At 42.4% G+C, this 12,328-nt stretch overlaps 1 protein-coding gene across 1 annotated transcript in view; it reads left to right on the forward strand.

The window, feature by feature from the left end:
- SERPINE2 (serpin peptidase inhibitor, clade E (nexin, plasminogen activator inhibitor type 1), member 2) overlaps positions 1-7,470 on the forward strand; it is a 47,680-nt gene extending 40,210 nt beyond the window's left edge. Inside the window, exons 7-9 of the mRNA XM_015417632.1 lie at positions 1,051-1,137; positions 1,944-2,027; positions 6,157-7,470. Coding sequence (XP_015273118.1) covers positions 1,051-1,137; positions 1,944-2,027; positions 6,157-6,194 — 209 coding nt within the window. The 3' untranslated portion in view covers positions 6,195-7,470. The remainder of the gene's footprint in view (positions 1-1,050; positions 1,138-1,943; positions 2,028-6,156) is intronic.
- The last annotated feature ends 4,858 nt before the right edge of the window (positions 7,471-12,328 follow it).

Consider the following 12,328-nt stretch of genomic DNA (forward strand, 5'->3'; position numbering starts at 1 on the left):
TAAAAAACCATAAATACTCACCCCTCTGTCTCCTGCTCCTGCTCAGAGCTCAGCTGGGTCTCCTCTGCCTCTGGCAAGGTGTTTCCTTAAATAGAGGCCTCCCCCAGCAGAGGGCTGGCAGCAGCTATTCCAATGCACCCAGGCACTCAATCACATGCAAAACAATGCCCCTTCCTTTTCCTCTCAATTGCAGTCAATCACAGTCAAACAATGCCCTTTCCTCTCCCTCTCTCAAGCAGCCAGGAATCTGCAAAAACTCCAAGCGCTTCCCCACACTCCCAGACCAGTTCTCCCACCAAAATCGTCAGCTGAATCCTCTCAGCTGAAAGCAAGTAAAAAACCACTCACCCCTCTGTCTCCTGCTCCTGCTCAGAGCTCAGCTGGGTCTCCTCCTGGAGATTTAGGGATGGTGCCTAGGGAGGATGGAGTGTGGGGTGGGGATGTGATTCCATAGATTCCCCCCCAAAGCTGCCATTTTCTCGAGGAGGACTGGTCTTCGTAGTCTGGAGATAGTAGTAATTCTGGGAGAACTCATGGCCCCACCTAGCGGTTGGCAGCTATATCCACAGCAATCTAAATAAATCTTTGTTGGGATGATAAAGTGTTAGTCATGAGTGCATTAGGTCTTCAGTGCTCAACAGAATCTGGGTAGAGGACCTAGAGTCATTTGTATCAAAAGCATTACAGTATTACAGGGGCAGCAGCACTGAATTTGGAAGAGATGCGTTTACCTTCCTTCTTCCACTGCTGTTCTGCTGGCTGCATTTTTATGACAAGCAAGTGGATTCTGCTACTGTTGAATCATTATTATTAAATTTTATCAATTCAAAAAAATGCTCTCCTGTTACATATAAACAGACATCTTCAGCACATGGGAAATCTGAGTGTCTTACTGATAATAAAGGTATATGTAGAACCATGTTTTGCATCAATGTTTACTTGCTGTATATATGTAGGGTTAGAAGAAAGTGGCTTCTCCAAAGAGTGTTGTAGGAGTGTGCACACATATTGGGTAAATTTACTGTTATCTATTTTTAAAACTTTTAATAGGAACAGAAAGTCTTCATGTATCTCAGATCTTACAAAAAGCAAAAATTGAAGTTAGTGAAGATGGAACCAAAGCTTCTGCAGCAACAAGTAAGTAGCTGATTTAGTTATGCTACCAGGACACCAAGGAGCTGCGGTGGCTCAAGTGGTTAAGACGCTGAACTGCAGGCTGTAGAAGGTCAGTAGTTCAGCAGTTCGAGACCCGGGTGCCGCACGATGGAGTGAGCTCCCATCTCTAGTTCCAGCTCCTGCCAACTTAGCAGTTCAAAAGCAAGAAATTGCAAGTAGATAAATAGGTACTGCTTCGGTGGGAAGGTAACAGCGTTCCGTGCGCCTTGGTGTTTAGTCATGCCGGCCACATGACCACGGAAATGTCTTCGGACAGTGCTGGCTCTTCGGCTTTGAAACGGAGATGAGCACCGCAACCCTAGAGTCGGATTCAACCGGCTTTTGAGCAAGGGAACCTTTACCTTTTTACCAGGACACCAGGAAACAATTAAAATAATGATATGTTTGTTACTTGTAAATAATTATGAATTTTAAAGCACAGTTGAAATGGCATGAACAATAACTTTTCAAAGGTAATGGTGGACTTCAAAAAAGCAGGCCTGTATTTTTTCAGAGCCTGAGAAATAGTCCTGCATGAGACCAAAGTCACTCTAAAGCTGTGGTACATGGACACAAAAACTGTGAAATGTAACACTCCGTAACTGCTGGACTACAGAATGTCCTGACCATATAGCCATTTGCTAAACTAATATAGTTTAAGGGTAATCAGTTTTTCCAATGGGGGATTATTTTGTATTGCAGTCCCCATAAACGTAAATGTTACAAAATGGAGGGGTCTAGATTTAGGACCACAGAATGACTACACATTCTGTTTCTCTTTGTTCCAGCTGCAATTTTAATAGCCAGATCATCTCCTCCTTGGTTTGTAGCAGATAGGCCATTTCTCTTCTTCATACGACACAACCCTACAGGTAAGCTGTTCTTTTTTTGCTCAGCTTCATGCTCTTAGACTGGCAAAATGCAAACAACATTTCCCTGGAGACAGAAGCCTGAAGCTCTAAAACAATAAAGACAAATACTTTGGATCTGCTTTTCTTATCAGATGAGGTCCCGGAACTCCTCTCATCTACATCGTGCACAGGAGGTTTTCTTCTCTTAAATACGAGAGAGTAGTCAGCAGCTGTGCAGGATGTCAACACTTGAGGGGTTGTTGCCAGGAACTAACAGGCCCTCTGTTCTGCCAACGTATTTGCTAGTTCATCTACATATATGGTGCATGCGGAAGGTAAAAGTACCAAATCTGGAGGGGGAAGAGTCCTGGCAGTCGTCCCCAGCCATAGGCAGCTTAGGACATCAAAGGCGCATTATGCAGTTCTGAAGAAGAGCACTGGCCAGTCGTCAAAACACACACATCCTCTGTTTGCTCCGCTTCTCTGCTCTGTTTTCCTTCTAATTGATATTCTAGGCTCCGCATTTGCTAACTGCTTAGGGAAAATGCTTCTTTCCCCCCAAATCCAGAAAAATGATTCACAAAAGTGAGTGGCTGGACATTTTAACGAAATGTATTGGCAAAGCAGCACTTCAGGCTATATTTCCCCTCACCTGCTCCTCTTTTCTCTTTACGCTGCAATCAAAGCGAGGCTGAAAATGAAATCATCTTAAAAGAATCAGCTTTAGTATATTAAATACCTCTTGATACAGAATGCCCCACAAGGTGCAGTGTTACTGGCAACAATAAACTCTGATTGGGAGAAAAAGGAAGACAGTGGGACCAGAATGCACATCTCCCACTATACTAAGCAATCCTTTAATCCTGCAGCCACAGAAGGAAGACCCATGATAAGAGTAATTGTTGTCTCCTAGTAACCAAACCCATGACATGTTCCTCCTTCAATCTATCACACACTGGACTGCTCCCCATTCTTGAATGGAGTTCACAGGTTTCTCCTCCCCCCCCCCCCCCCCGTTTTCTGGTGTTCAGGAGCAAGATTCTGATTAGGACCGTGGCATGTGGTGAGAGAGTGGAATGAGTCTTCACACCCCAAGGAAAAGGGTACAAGGGGGGAAACTTAATCACCACACCCTGTACTGTGGTCCTGCCTGGAATTGGGTCCTCACACACCTGAAAATAGATTTTTTGAAGAACACTAGAAACTCTTTGGAACTCTCCGAACATCTTGTTGGGTATGCCTCTTACTTTGCTGGTTCCCCAGTGGCAAGGTTATGGGCAACTGATGGACTGTCCTGACTCAATTGGGATGGTGTTTTCCCATCCCCCAACCTCCCCAGTTTATATGCCACATCATGGAGATAACTGAGGTGGATGGGGGAGATTACTGACTCCTTATATGTAAGCCATACTAACAGAGATGTATTAGAAGCAGTCACCAATTTTATTGAATAGCGTCAGTTGAGAAGTGAAAGTTAGAAGCTTCACAGAAGAATGGAGTTGCTGGACATCCTGTTCCTGTAGTGCCCCCCATGCATGCGAAAAGTTGCATGACAGGAACAGCAAGGGTTTTATGTAACTTATACAACCTTCATGTTAATTGACAAAGTTTGGGGGGGGGGGAGCACTGAATGGGCATAAGATTGGCCTGAACCCATTCACTAGACTGTTGTGATGTGCTCTGTGTATGTTTACATGTATCCTCACAAGACAGTGAAGAAATGGATCTCTAAAGTCTATGGCCCTGACTTATCTTTATAGTCCAGGCTAGCCTAATCTAATCAGATCTCGGAAGCTAAGCAGTGGTGGCCCTGGCTAGTATTTGGATAGGAGACCTCCAAGGAATGCAGGCAGGCAGTGGCAAACCACCAGTGAATGTCTCTTTGCCTTGAAAACCCTGTGGGGTTGCCATACGTCAGCTCTGACTTAACAGCACTTTTCACTGACCAAAGCCTATGAGGATTCCTCTGCACATTAGTTCTGTGCTGGGTTGTGTGTGATCATATCCATAGTTTTCATCAGCTTTGACTTAGCATTCTTCATACTTAATGAAGGCAGAGTTGGATTGTGCGTGTGATGCACCCTGTGATATAGCCCTCCTCCCGACCTGGAGAAAGGGAAACTCACTAGAGGTGCCGTGGGCTCTTTATCAGATCCCAAATGCACATCAAATAACCACAATCTTTCAAAAGACAATTTATTTTTACAAAAGAACAAATATCAGTACCTTCAAGAGTCCAAAACAGAAAACTTAAAAAAGAACCCAGCTACTTGAACTATCTCACTTTGTCTTTAAAAACAGGCCCTTGTTCCTGGCAGAGGCTTAGGCAGGAGGGAAACAAAACTTTCAATCTTGCCAGCTGCACATCAATTTTGCCTCCTGGTAGTCTGGGTCAGCAGCAGGCAAATCCTCCTTCGGGAGAGATCGAGATAACCCCCCCCAACCTTCTACCTACCAGTTTTATCCACCATCTCCCCACTAATGAGCTAATTTAATAAACATGACCTTTTCCAGCCAATACACAAAGGCTTCATCCTTGACAAACATCACCTGTTAACAATTTGTCAAATTAACCAGAACATAGGGCTATTATCTTTCTCTTAACAGTAATAAAGTTTTAAAGAGCAAGGTGCAATTACAACTGGGCATCACAGTGTGTGACTTACATGAGTTTAGGTCACTTTTCCCTCACAATTCTCCGGAGTCAGCAGCTTTGAGCTGGGAGGTGGTGACTGGACAAGGCCACTTAGCAAGTTTCATTGCTGGAGGGGGGGGATCACCTGAATCCAATAACGAACTACTAGACAGCAATGCCTCCATTTTAATAGATGTGTGCATAAATTAGTGATGGCTTAGAAGACATGACTTAGAATAGCTGTTCCCAGATCCATAGCACTTTGTTTTGATCCATGCATGGGCCAGCATCTAAGAATGGCTTGTTTTACTTGGCTTTTGCAGATTTACTGTGTTTCCCCGAAAATAAGACACTGTCTTATATTTATTTTTTCTCAAGAAGACACACTAGGGCTTATACCACAAATGCATAGAAATCCTGCTAGGGCTTATTTTTGGGGTAGGTCTTATTTTCGGGGAAACAGGGTAGTAGCTGGGAGCGGCTGTAGCAAGTATAGAGTACATAGCTTGGTCTCTTCCTTCCTATTCTTGGGGATTGTGGTGTATGTTGTGCTTTGTTTTTGTTACCTTTGGGGGAAGTCTGGGAACCTGCACAAATTGTGCAGGGTTTGTAGTAGGAGTATTTAACATTTCATTAATGCTTGGGTGTCCAATACATTCACATCTAACTATGTTTAAGTCCCAATGATTTCAGTTCTACACTGAAATCAATGGGACTTAAGTGTTTGAATTTACCTAGATCATACCCTTGATGTCTAATGACTAAGTTCAAGAGTTGTCCTTATTTTCCCCCAAAAAATGATAGAATACTCTGAGGCTTATAATTGAAATGCCTTTATGAAAGAAAGCAAAAACAATGGTTTATAGGATAATTAGCAGTAGGACCCAGTATAGTGTCATGGTTAGAGTGTTTTGGGAGACATGGGTTCGAATCACCATTCTGCCATGGAAGCTTGCTGGTGTTGACCTTGGGCCAGTCATGCTGTCAGCCTAATCTCCCTTTATATGGTGGTTGTGAGGATAAAACTAATGACAGAACAATGTAAGCCACTTTGGGTCCCAGTTAAAGGAAAAGCTGAGGTATAAAAGCTAACTCTTAAAAAAACACCACTTTTTTCCCTTCCAAACATCCAGTTTGTTGTATGGCTCCTGAAAGACTTAAGGAATTCATATTTAATTGACTTTCAATGTCCAGTTGATTAGTATAAATGTCCATGTTACCAAATCATAATTATAAGTGCTTACTTGATATACTTAAGTGAGAAGTTGCAGTTCAATAAGCAAAAGCTGCCACTTTTATTCTCTCTTACAGTGATGCCTCAAGCCCAAAATAGCCCCAAATGAACTCTTAACTCAGTCACTGGGAGCCAAAGTGATTTGATTAATCAATTTAAGTCCTTAAGTCTAATGAAAGCATTCTTATCTAGCTGACACTAAATTTAAAGACTGGCATACTCTTTTAAGCCAGGCATATGTGAATAATCAAAATCTGCAATAATATTTTCTTGTTCTTCAGGTGCAGTTTTGTTTATGGGACAAATCAACAAACCTTGAAATGGGAAGAAATTTTTCTGCAGAAGCAAATAAAGATTGAGGCTCTTCTGTTAAATATTTTTGTACACTGTTCTTTGGCTAAGAACTAGTTTTTAAGTGTGATTGGTCAACTATGTTTTGAAGAAGAAATCTGAAATAGCTGACTTCTTGTGTGTGCAGGGGGTGGGAACAACTTTTTCAAAACAGTTTAAAGATTCTTAAAACTACTGATTGGTTCCCTGTGCTAACAACTTTTGAAATTCTGTTTTGGTCTACATATTTTGTATTGTGATTTGAAAAGTCGTTAACAAGAGTTGGAACTAAAGGGACATTTTCTATTTTATTTTTTACTTTTGGTTTGTACCTTGCCCTTCTAATACTGCTGTTGTCCATGAAATGGTTGGTGGGGCATCCTTGTTAGAAATAAAATTTAAAAGCTTTAGCAATTTTTATTTTATGTTGTGCATGTATTGCTGAGACTTAAAACAACTAATGTCCCGGCTAACGCCTTTGCATTGTTGTAATGTAAACTTGTTATTGCTAGTATACACTTTCTATGGATTTAAATTTTATATTTTTTTGTACAAAGGAAAAGAAATAAAAGCAGTATGAACAGTTGGAAATGACATAGCATCAGTGTGATGTTGGAAGGAATTCTTTTGTTGTCCTCATGGGACGTGCATGTAGCAAGCTGCCAAATGAAAGGTCAGGCTTCATTTCCCTGGTTGGATGGAACTTTGGTGCTTCTCATATGTAGTAAATAGTTTCCTTGCCAAGAATGATTGGCACCTTATATCTCTGTGGAATATTTTGAAATGCCCTGTGTTTTTCTGTGCATGCAGGTAACTTGAAATAGTTGTATTGGATGCTTATGCCAGAAGCCCTTGCAAGACACTGTATGTTTTCTCTTTAAAGAAACTCTAAATTTATCAATAAATGACACTGGTTAGGGCTAGTGTGACATTAGACTTGCATAAGAGAGAAACTTTGGTTGGGCCTTCCCTGTTTAAAATATTTTCAAATTCTGTAGTCTCAAATCTGGAAAGGAATCCATATCTGCTAATACTTCCTGTTTGCTACATGAATGAGACCAGACAACTCTTTATATACTTCTAGATATGTGTGTTCATAAATGCTGGCTTATTGTAAAATTAAGTGGAAGTTGCATCTGGCATCAGTTACCTGTTCACAAGTAGAATAACATTAATTATGTTAGTATATGCGTATTTGCAGAATGGGATGGAATAATACACACACTCTGATTTCACCTTCGGTGTACAATCCTACAGGTAGTTTTCCCCAGTCCTGATGAAACATGATTGTTTTGACATACTAAAGGCTAAATATTGGCTCTTATTTCATCATCCTTTTGTGTTTAGTTAGGATTCATTGACTTTTTGATTCCATGTTTTAAGAAATAGAATTTTGGGAAGCCTTTAAATAATGCTGCTGTTACAAAATGCTGATTTTTTAAAATAACGAACAGGAAGCAGCAACCAGGGTTCATATACAAAATGGCAGCTGTGATGTCTGCATGCCTGTCGGAAGCACTGAATATGTCATAATCACAAGTTACTTCATTGCCTATTTCAGGAGTTGTGAAGATTCTTTGCAATCTACTTCTTGTTTTTAATATTATGCACATTTAATTTTTTTCCTGGGACTTTAGTTTTCAGCATGTTAAAAATCAAATAAAAGTATATATGGCAACTGCCTTAAACCTCAGCTACCAAAAAGCAGCGGAAGTGGCTGTGCTCCAGCAATTGCTACAGGGGGCGTGGAGGGGGGAAAGAAATGTAAGCCATGCATGTGTGTCTCAGACACATGTTACAACGCACTGGTTTTTCATTTTAGGAATGAGTTTTGGCTCACATACTCTTCTTTACCACTCATGTGCAGTTTAGCAGAGAGTCCCCTTACACTTTAAGCAGAAAGGACAAAGCGCCTAATTAAGGTGGAGATTTTGTACAATGATCGCTTTCCAACTATAGCACTGCAATGAGCTTGCTATTCCAAGACAGGCTATCTAGATATAGTAGGGTCTGCTGAGGGATAGATGTGTCCCCTGTGGCTTGTATCGGGTCCTCCACATGATTTTATCTGGCAGTTTGAAATACTCTGTAATGGAGATGTCCTATATATGTTTATAATGGAAGCCATGTCAGCTGACATTGGATCTCCGTTTTACATTCTTTAAACTAGTATTATTTTAATACAGTCATCGTATACCTCTTCAACAAATTAAAACCTGATGTCAGAAGAGCATGCTGAATATTTGCTTTCCGAGGTTGAATTAGTTGAAAATTAGTTACAGTGCCCTCTTAAGGACAAATCACATATCACATAATTTTTTGTCATTCGATAACTAAAGAGTGTGTCTCGATGATTCCAGGAAGGATTAAGTAAGATTCTACTAAAATACCAATGATGTCTTTTTAAAACCTGAGTTTGCTGTTTTAGGAATGGAAAAATAAGAATATGAAGTGAAATAAAAAGAGATGAGAGGCTGTCTTGAGCCAAACCATAAAATACCAGTTTGCTATAAGCAGAACAGTAAAGCTATGAAAATGCCACCAGATGGAATAGAATAATTAAACATGCATCTAAGGATTCAATTCCATCAACAGAGACTAGTAATACCTTATCTGAGGCACTGTCACCTTTGTTGGCTTAGCAAATTGAAAAACATTCCAGGAAAATAAGAATGGGATTTTGGAAGGCACCAGCTAAGGCAGCAAAATGGTAGATTGTAGCTTGCTTTTTATTAGCTAACTTGAGTTTAAGAGGCAGGGCAGTACAGAAATGTAATAAATGTTAAGCCCACTGGTATGACCTTCCACAGAAAAGGCAAACAGAGCAACTTGATAGTGTGGTAACCCAGAAAGGGAAGGGCTTCTGAGAGATGGATAAGGAATGGGGCTGTTGCACAACTTTTGTTCTCCCACATTGTCGCCATGCTAGGATGGGGAGGAAGATTGTGTCCTGCTTTGGTATTCAGGGCTATTTTTCAATGTTTGAAAAGAGAGACAAATATCCCAGGAAGGTTGAACTGTCTGCACACACATTCACACATATATTCAGGATTAAATTGTGAAGGGGAAAAGAGTACCTTTTATTCATAACAAGATCAATTGTGTTTTTGTTCCAGCCTTAAGCCATACTATGGTTTCTGTCAGTAAAAGGGAAGGGGAGGGCCCTTTCCAGCCTGTTTTGGCCTTGAAGGGTCCAGGCCTGGCGACAGCCACAAGATGACTTGCTACTCACCTGACTTGCATGACTCACTCAGGCCTGGCTGCTTGATACTGTTCCACAGCGCATACTGTTCAACCCCATGAAAGCCAGTGTGCTGTAGAATTTCAGACTGGGATCTGGGAGGCCCAGGTTCAAATCCCCACTCTGCTGTGGAAGCTTGCTTGGTGACCTTGGGCCAGTTACACATTCTCAGCCTTCCCTGTTGTGAGGATAAAATGGAGGAGAGGAGAATATTGTGAGCTGCTTTGTGTCCCCATTGTGGAGAAAAGTGTGGTATAAATTAGATAGATGATGTAGGAGAGAGAAAAGGTAGGCAGATTGGGTGGAAGGAGTAGGGTTGCCAAGTGGTTTTTGAGCCGCAGCAGGGGACTCCCGGCTGGTGGCTGGAGTGCGCGCGCGCTTGCTGCACGCACATCACCCGGAAGTGACATGATGACGCCGGGCACGCTGGGGGCGGGGCCACGACCATCCGAGGGAAAACCATAAACCCCAGCGTGCCCGGCGTGGTCATGTCACTTCCGGGTGACGTGCACGTCAGGGTGGGGTTTCCCCCGGGGCCCGATCCGCCGGCGGCGGGGAACGGGCCTCTGGGGTGGGGATTTCCCCGCCCCCCCGGGGGGACTTGGCAAGCCTAGGAAGGAGAGAAGGAAGCAGGAAAAGGGGAGAGGATACAGGGGCTGCCAAGATGAAATAGTATGGGTAAAGAATGCAGAGGAAAGTGAAGCAACCCTGCAAGTCCTTGAGGGTTCCCTATGGTACAACTGGGCCTGGCCCAGCAGCCAGTAACTTGGACCATAGTTTTCCCAGGTGGAGTCTGCTGGGGAGGGGAAGATGGAGAAAATAGGTACACTGGTGGAGGGGGGAAAGGGGAGAGGCTATGGGGCTTTCAGGGAAGCAAAAGAGGAAATAGAGAAGGAAAATGAGACACCTCCAGCAAGTCCTTCTGGGTCTCCCCCTTGCCAATATATGTACTTTTCAATATGACCAAATCTGTAGATAGTTAAATCTAGATGCCTGAGCCAAGAACAGATGAGACAGATCATTCTACAAACCTGATAAACCCTCAGGTTTCAAAAATTTGAAATATTTAAAAGGGGGAGGATAACCCTCCAAATAATAGAAATAGTGTCTGTAGCGTTAAGAAAAAATGCTCTCGGCTATTGTTAGGCAACCACACAGTATTCCCCTGCCTTCCAGGCTTTGTTTCTGCCAGTAAAAAGCAAGGGAGGGCTCTTTCCATGCCTTTTTTTGTGCTCGAGGGGCCAGGCCTGGCAGCAACCACTGAGCAACTTAATACAGCATGACCGTCCTGACCCAGTCCTGGCTACTTGCCACTGTTCAACTGCAGCCACCCAACAAAAGCCAGTGTGGTATAACAGTTAGCATTTCAGAGCAGGATCTGGGAGTCCCAGGTTTGAATTCTCATTCTGCCATGGTGTTCACTGGGTGACCTTGGGCCAGTCACACACAGCCTAACCAATTGCACAGGCTGCTGTTATGATACAATGGTGGACAGGTGAATGATGTAATATGCTTTGGGTCCCCATTGAGGAGAAAGGCAGGGTATAAATAAATAATAAACACAGGAAAATGAGTGGCAGATAAAGCACAGGTTGATAGGTAGAAAAAGAGAAGATTTTTATACCCTGCTTTTCTCTACCATAAGGAGTCTCAAACAATCAGCTTTCCCTTCCTCTCCCCACAACTGGCACCTTGTGAGGTAGGTGCAGCCGAGAGATTACTGAGGGAACTGACTGGCCCAAGGTCACCCAGCTGGCTTTATGTGGAGGAGTGGGGAATCAAACCCAGTTCTCCAGATTCGAGTCTGCTGCTCTTAACGACTATACCACACTGACTGTCATGATGGATGGCTAGGATGGAGAGAAGAAAACAGGAAAAGGGGAAAGGCTATGGGCACTTTCAGGGAAGGGAAGAGGAAATAACCGAAGGGGAAAATGAGATGCCCCCTGCAAGTCCTTGCAGGACCCCCAGCTGTGTAATTCTATGAAGATATGATTATATAGATCAACAATATTTTCCTCGATGTCAAAGCAAAGGCAGCTACCATTCTGATGATCTCTCTGCTGTTTGCAAGAATGCAATATCTGAAGGACCCTCTCCTTCCACATGTCACTGTGTGCCTTCTTGGAGATCTTCAGGAGGTGCTGCAAGGCCTGCCTGTTTGCCAGGGCTATTGATGGGATTTGAATTGCAGGCATCGTTTAAGGGGAGAGCAGGGAGAGATTTGGGGTTTGCTATTTCTGGTTTAAACAGAAAACGTTTTTAACTATTATCATAAGCCTCCTTGAACCACAAGGAAAGGTGAGATATAAATGTTTAAATGTTTAAATAAATAAATAAGATAGCTGTTATGCCACACAGTTTCCTCAACCCTGGGAATCAACTTTCCATAATCCTTATGCCAAATGATCTCTGGGTCCAACCACAATTTTCAAATACAAGGTAGGTTCTAGAATTTTTAGGCTCTGTGCAGGCCAAGCTTATCTGCATATGTTTTCCCCCCAAAATTTCAAAACATCAGAGGTCATTTTTTCGCTAAACTAGGTTCAAACTGCTATGTTCGAAATAAACAACCCAGAAGTTAACTTTTGGCTTCCTTGATTTTGTGTGGCAATTTTTTCATTGATGCAGTAAAATTTACATGCAGAAATCAGTTTTGTCAACAACAACAACAACAATACATATACTGCCAGAGTTTCCCAAACCAATTAAGGAAGGGACCTCAGCTGAGTCCGTTTTTCAAAGTATTTTCGTTGTAACTGAGAAATCAATTGTAACTGAACTGAACATGCTATGGCCCTTATGACACAACGCTGGATACTGCCTTTGGACCACTTTATAGGTTGCAACGCTGGCTACTGCCTTCTCTTATTGGATTGCAT

This window comes from Gekko japonicus, unplaced genomic scaffold (genome assembly GCF_001447785.1).
Source record: "Gekko japonicus isolate JY-2015 unplaced genomic scaffold, Gekko_japonicus_V1.1 scaffold38, whole genome shotgun sequence".
NCBI classification, from domain to species: domain Eukaryota; kingdom Metazoa; phylum Chordata; class Lepidosauria; order Squamata; family Gekkonidae; genus Gekko; species Gekko japonicus.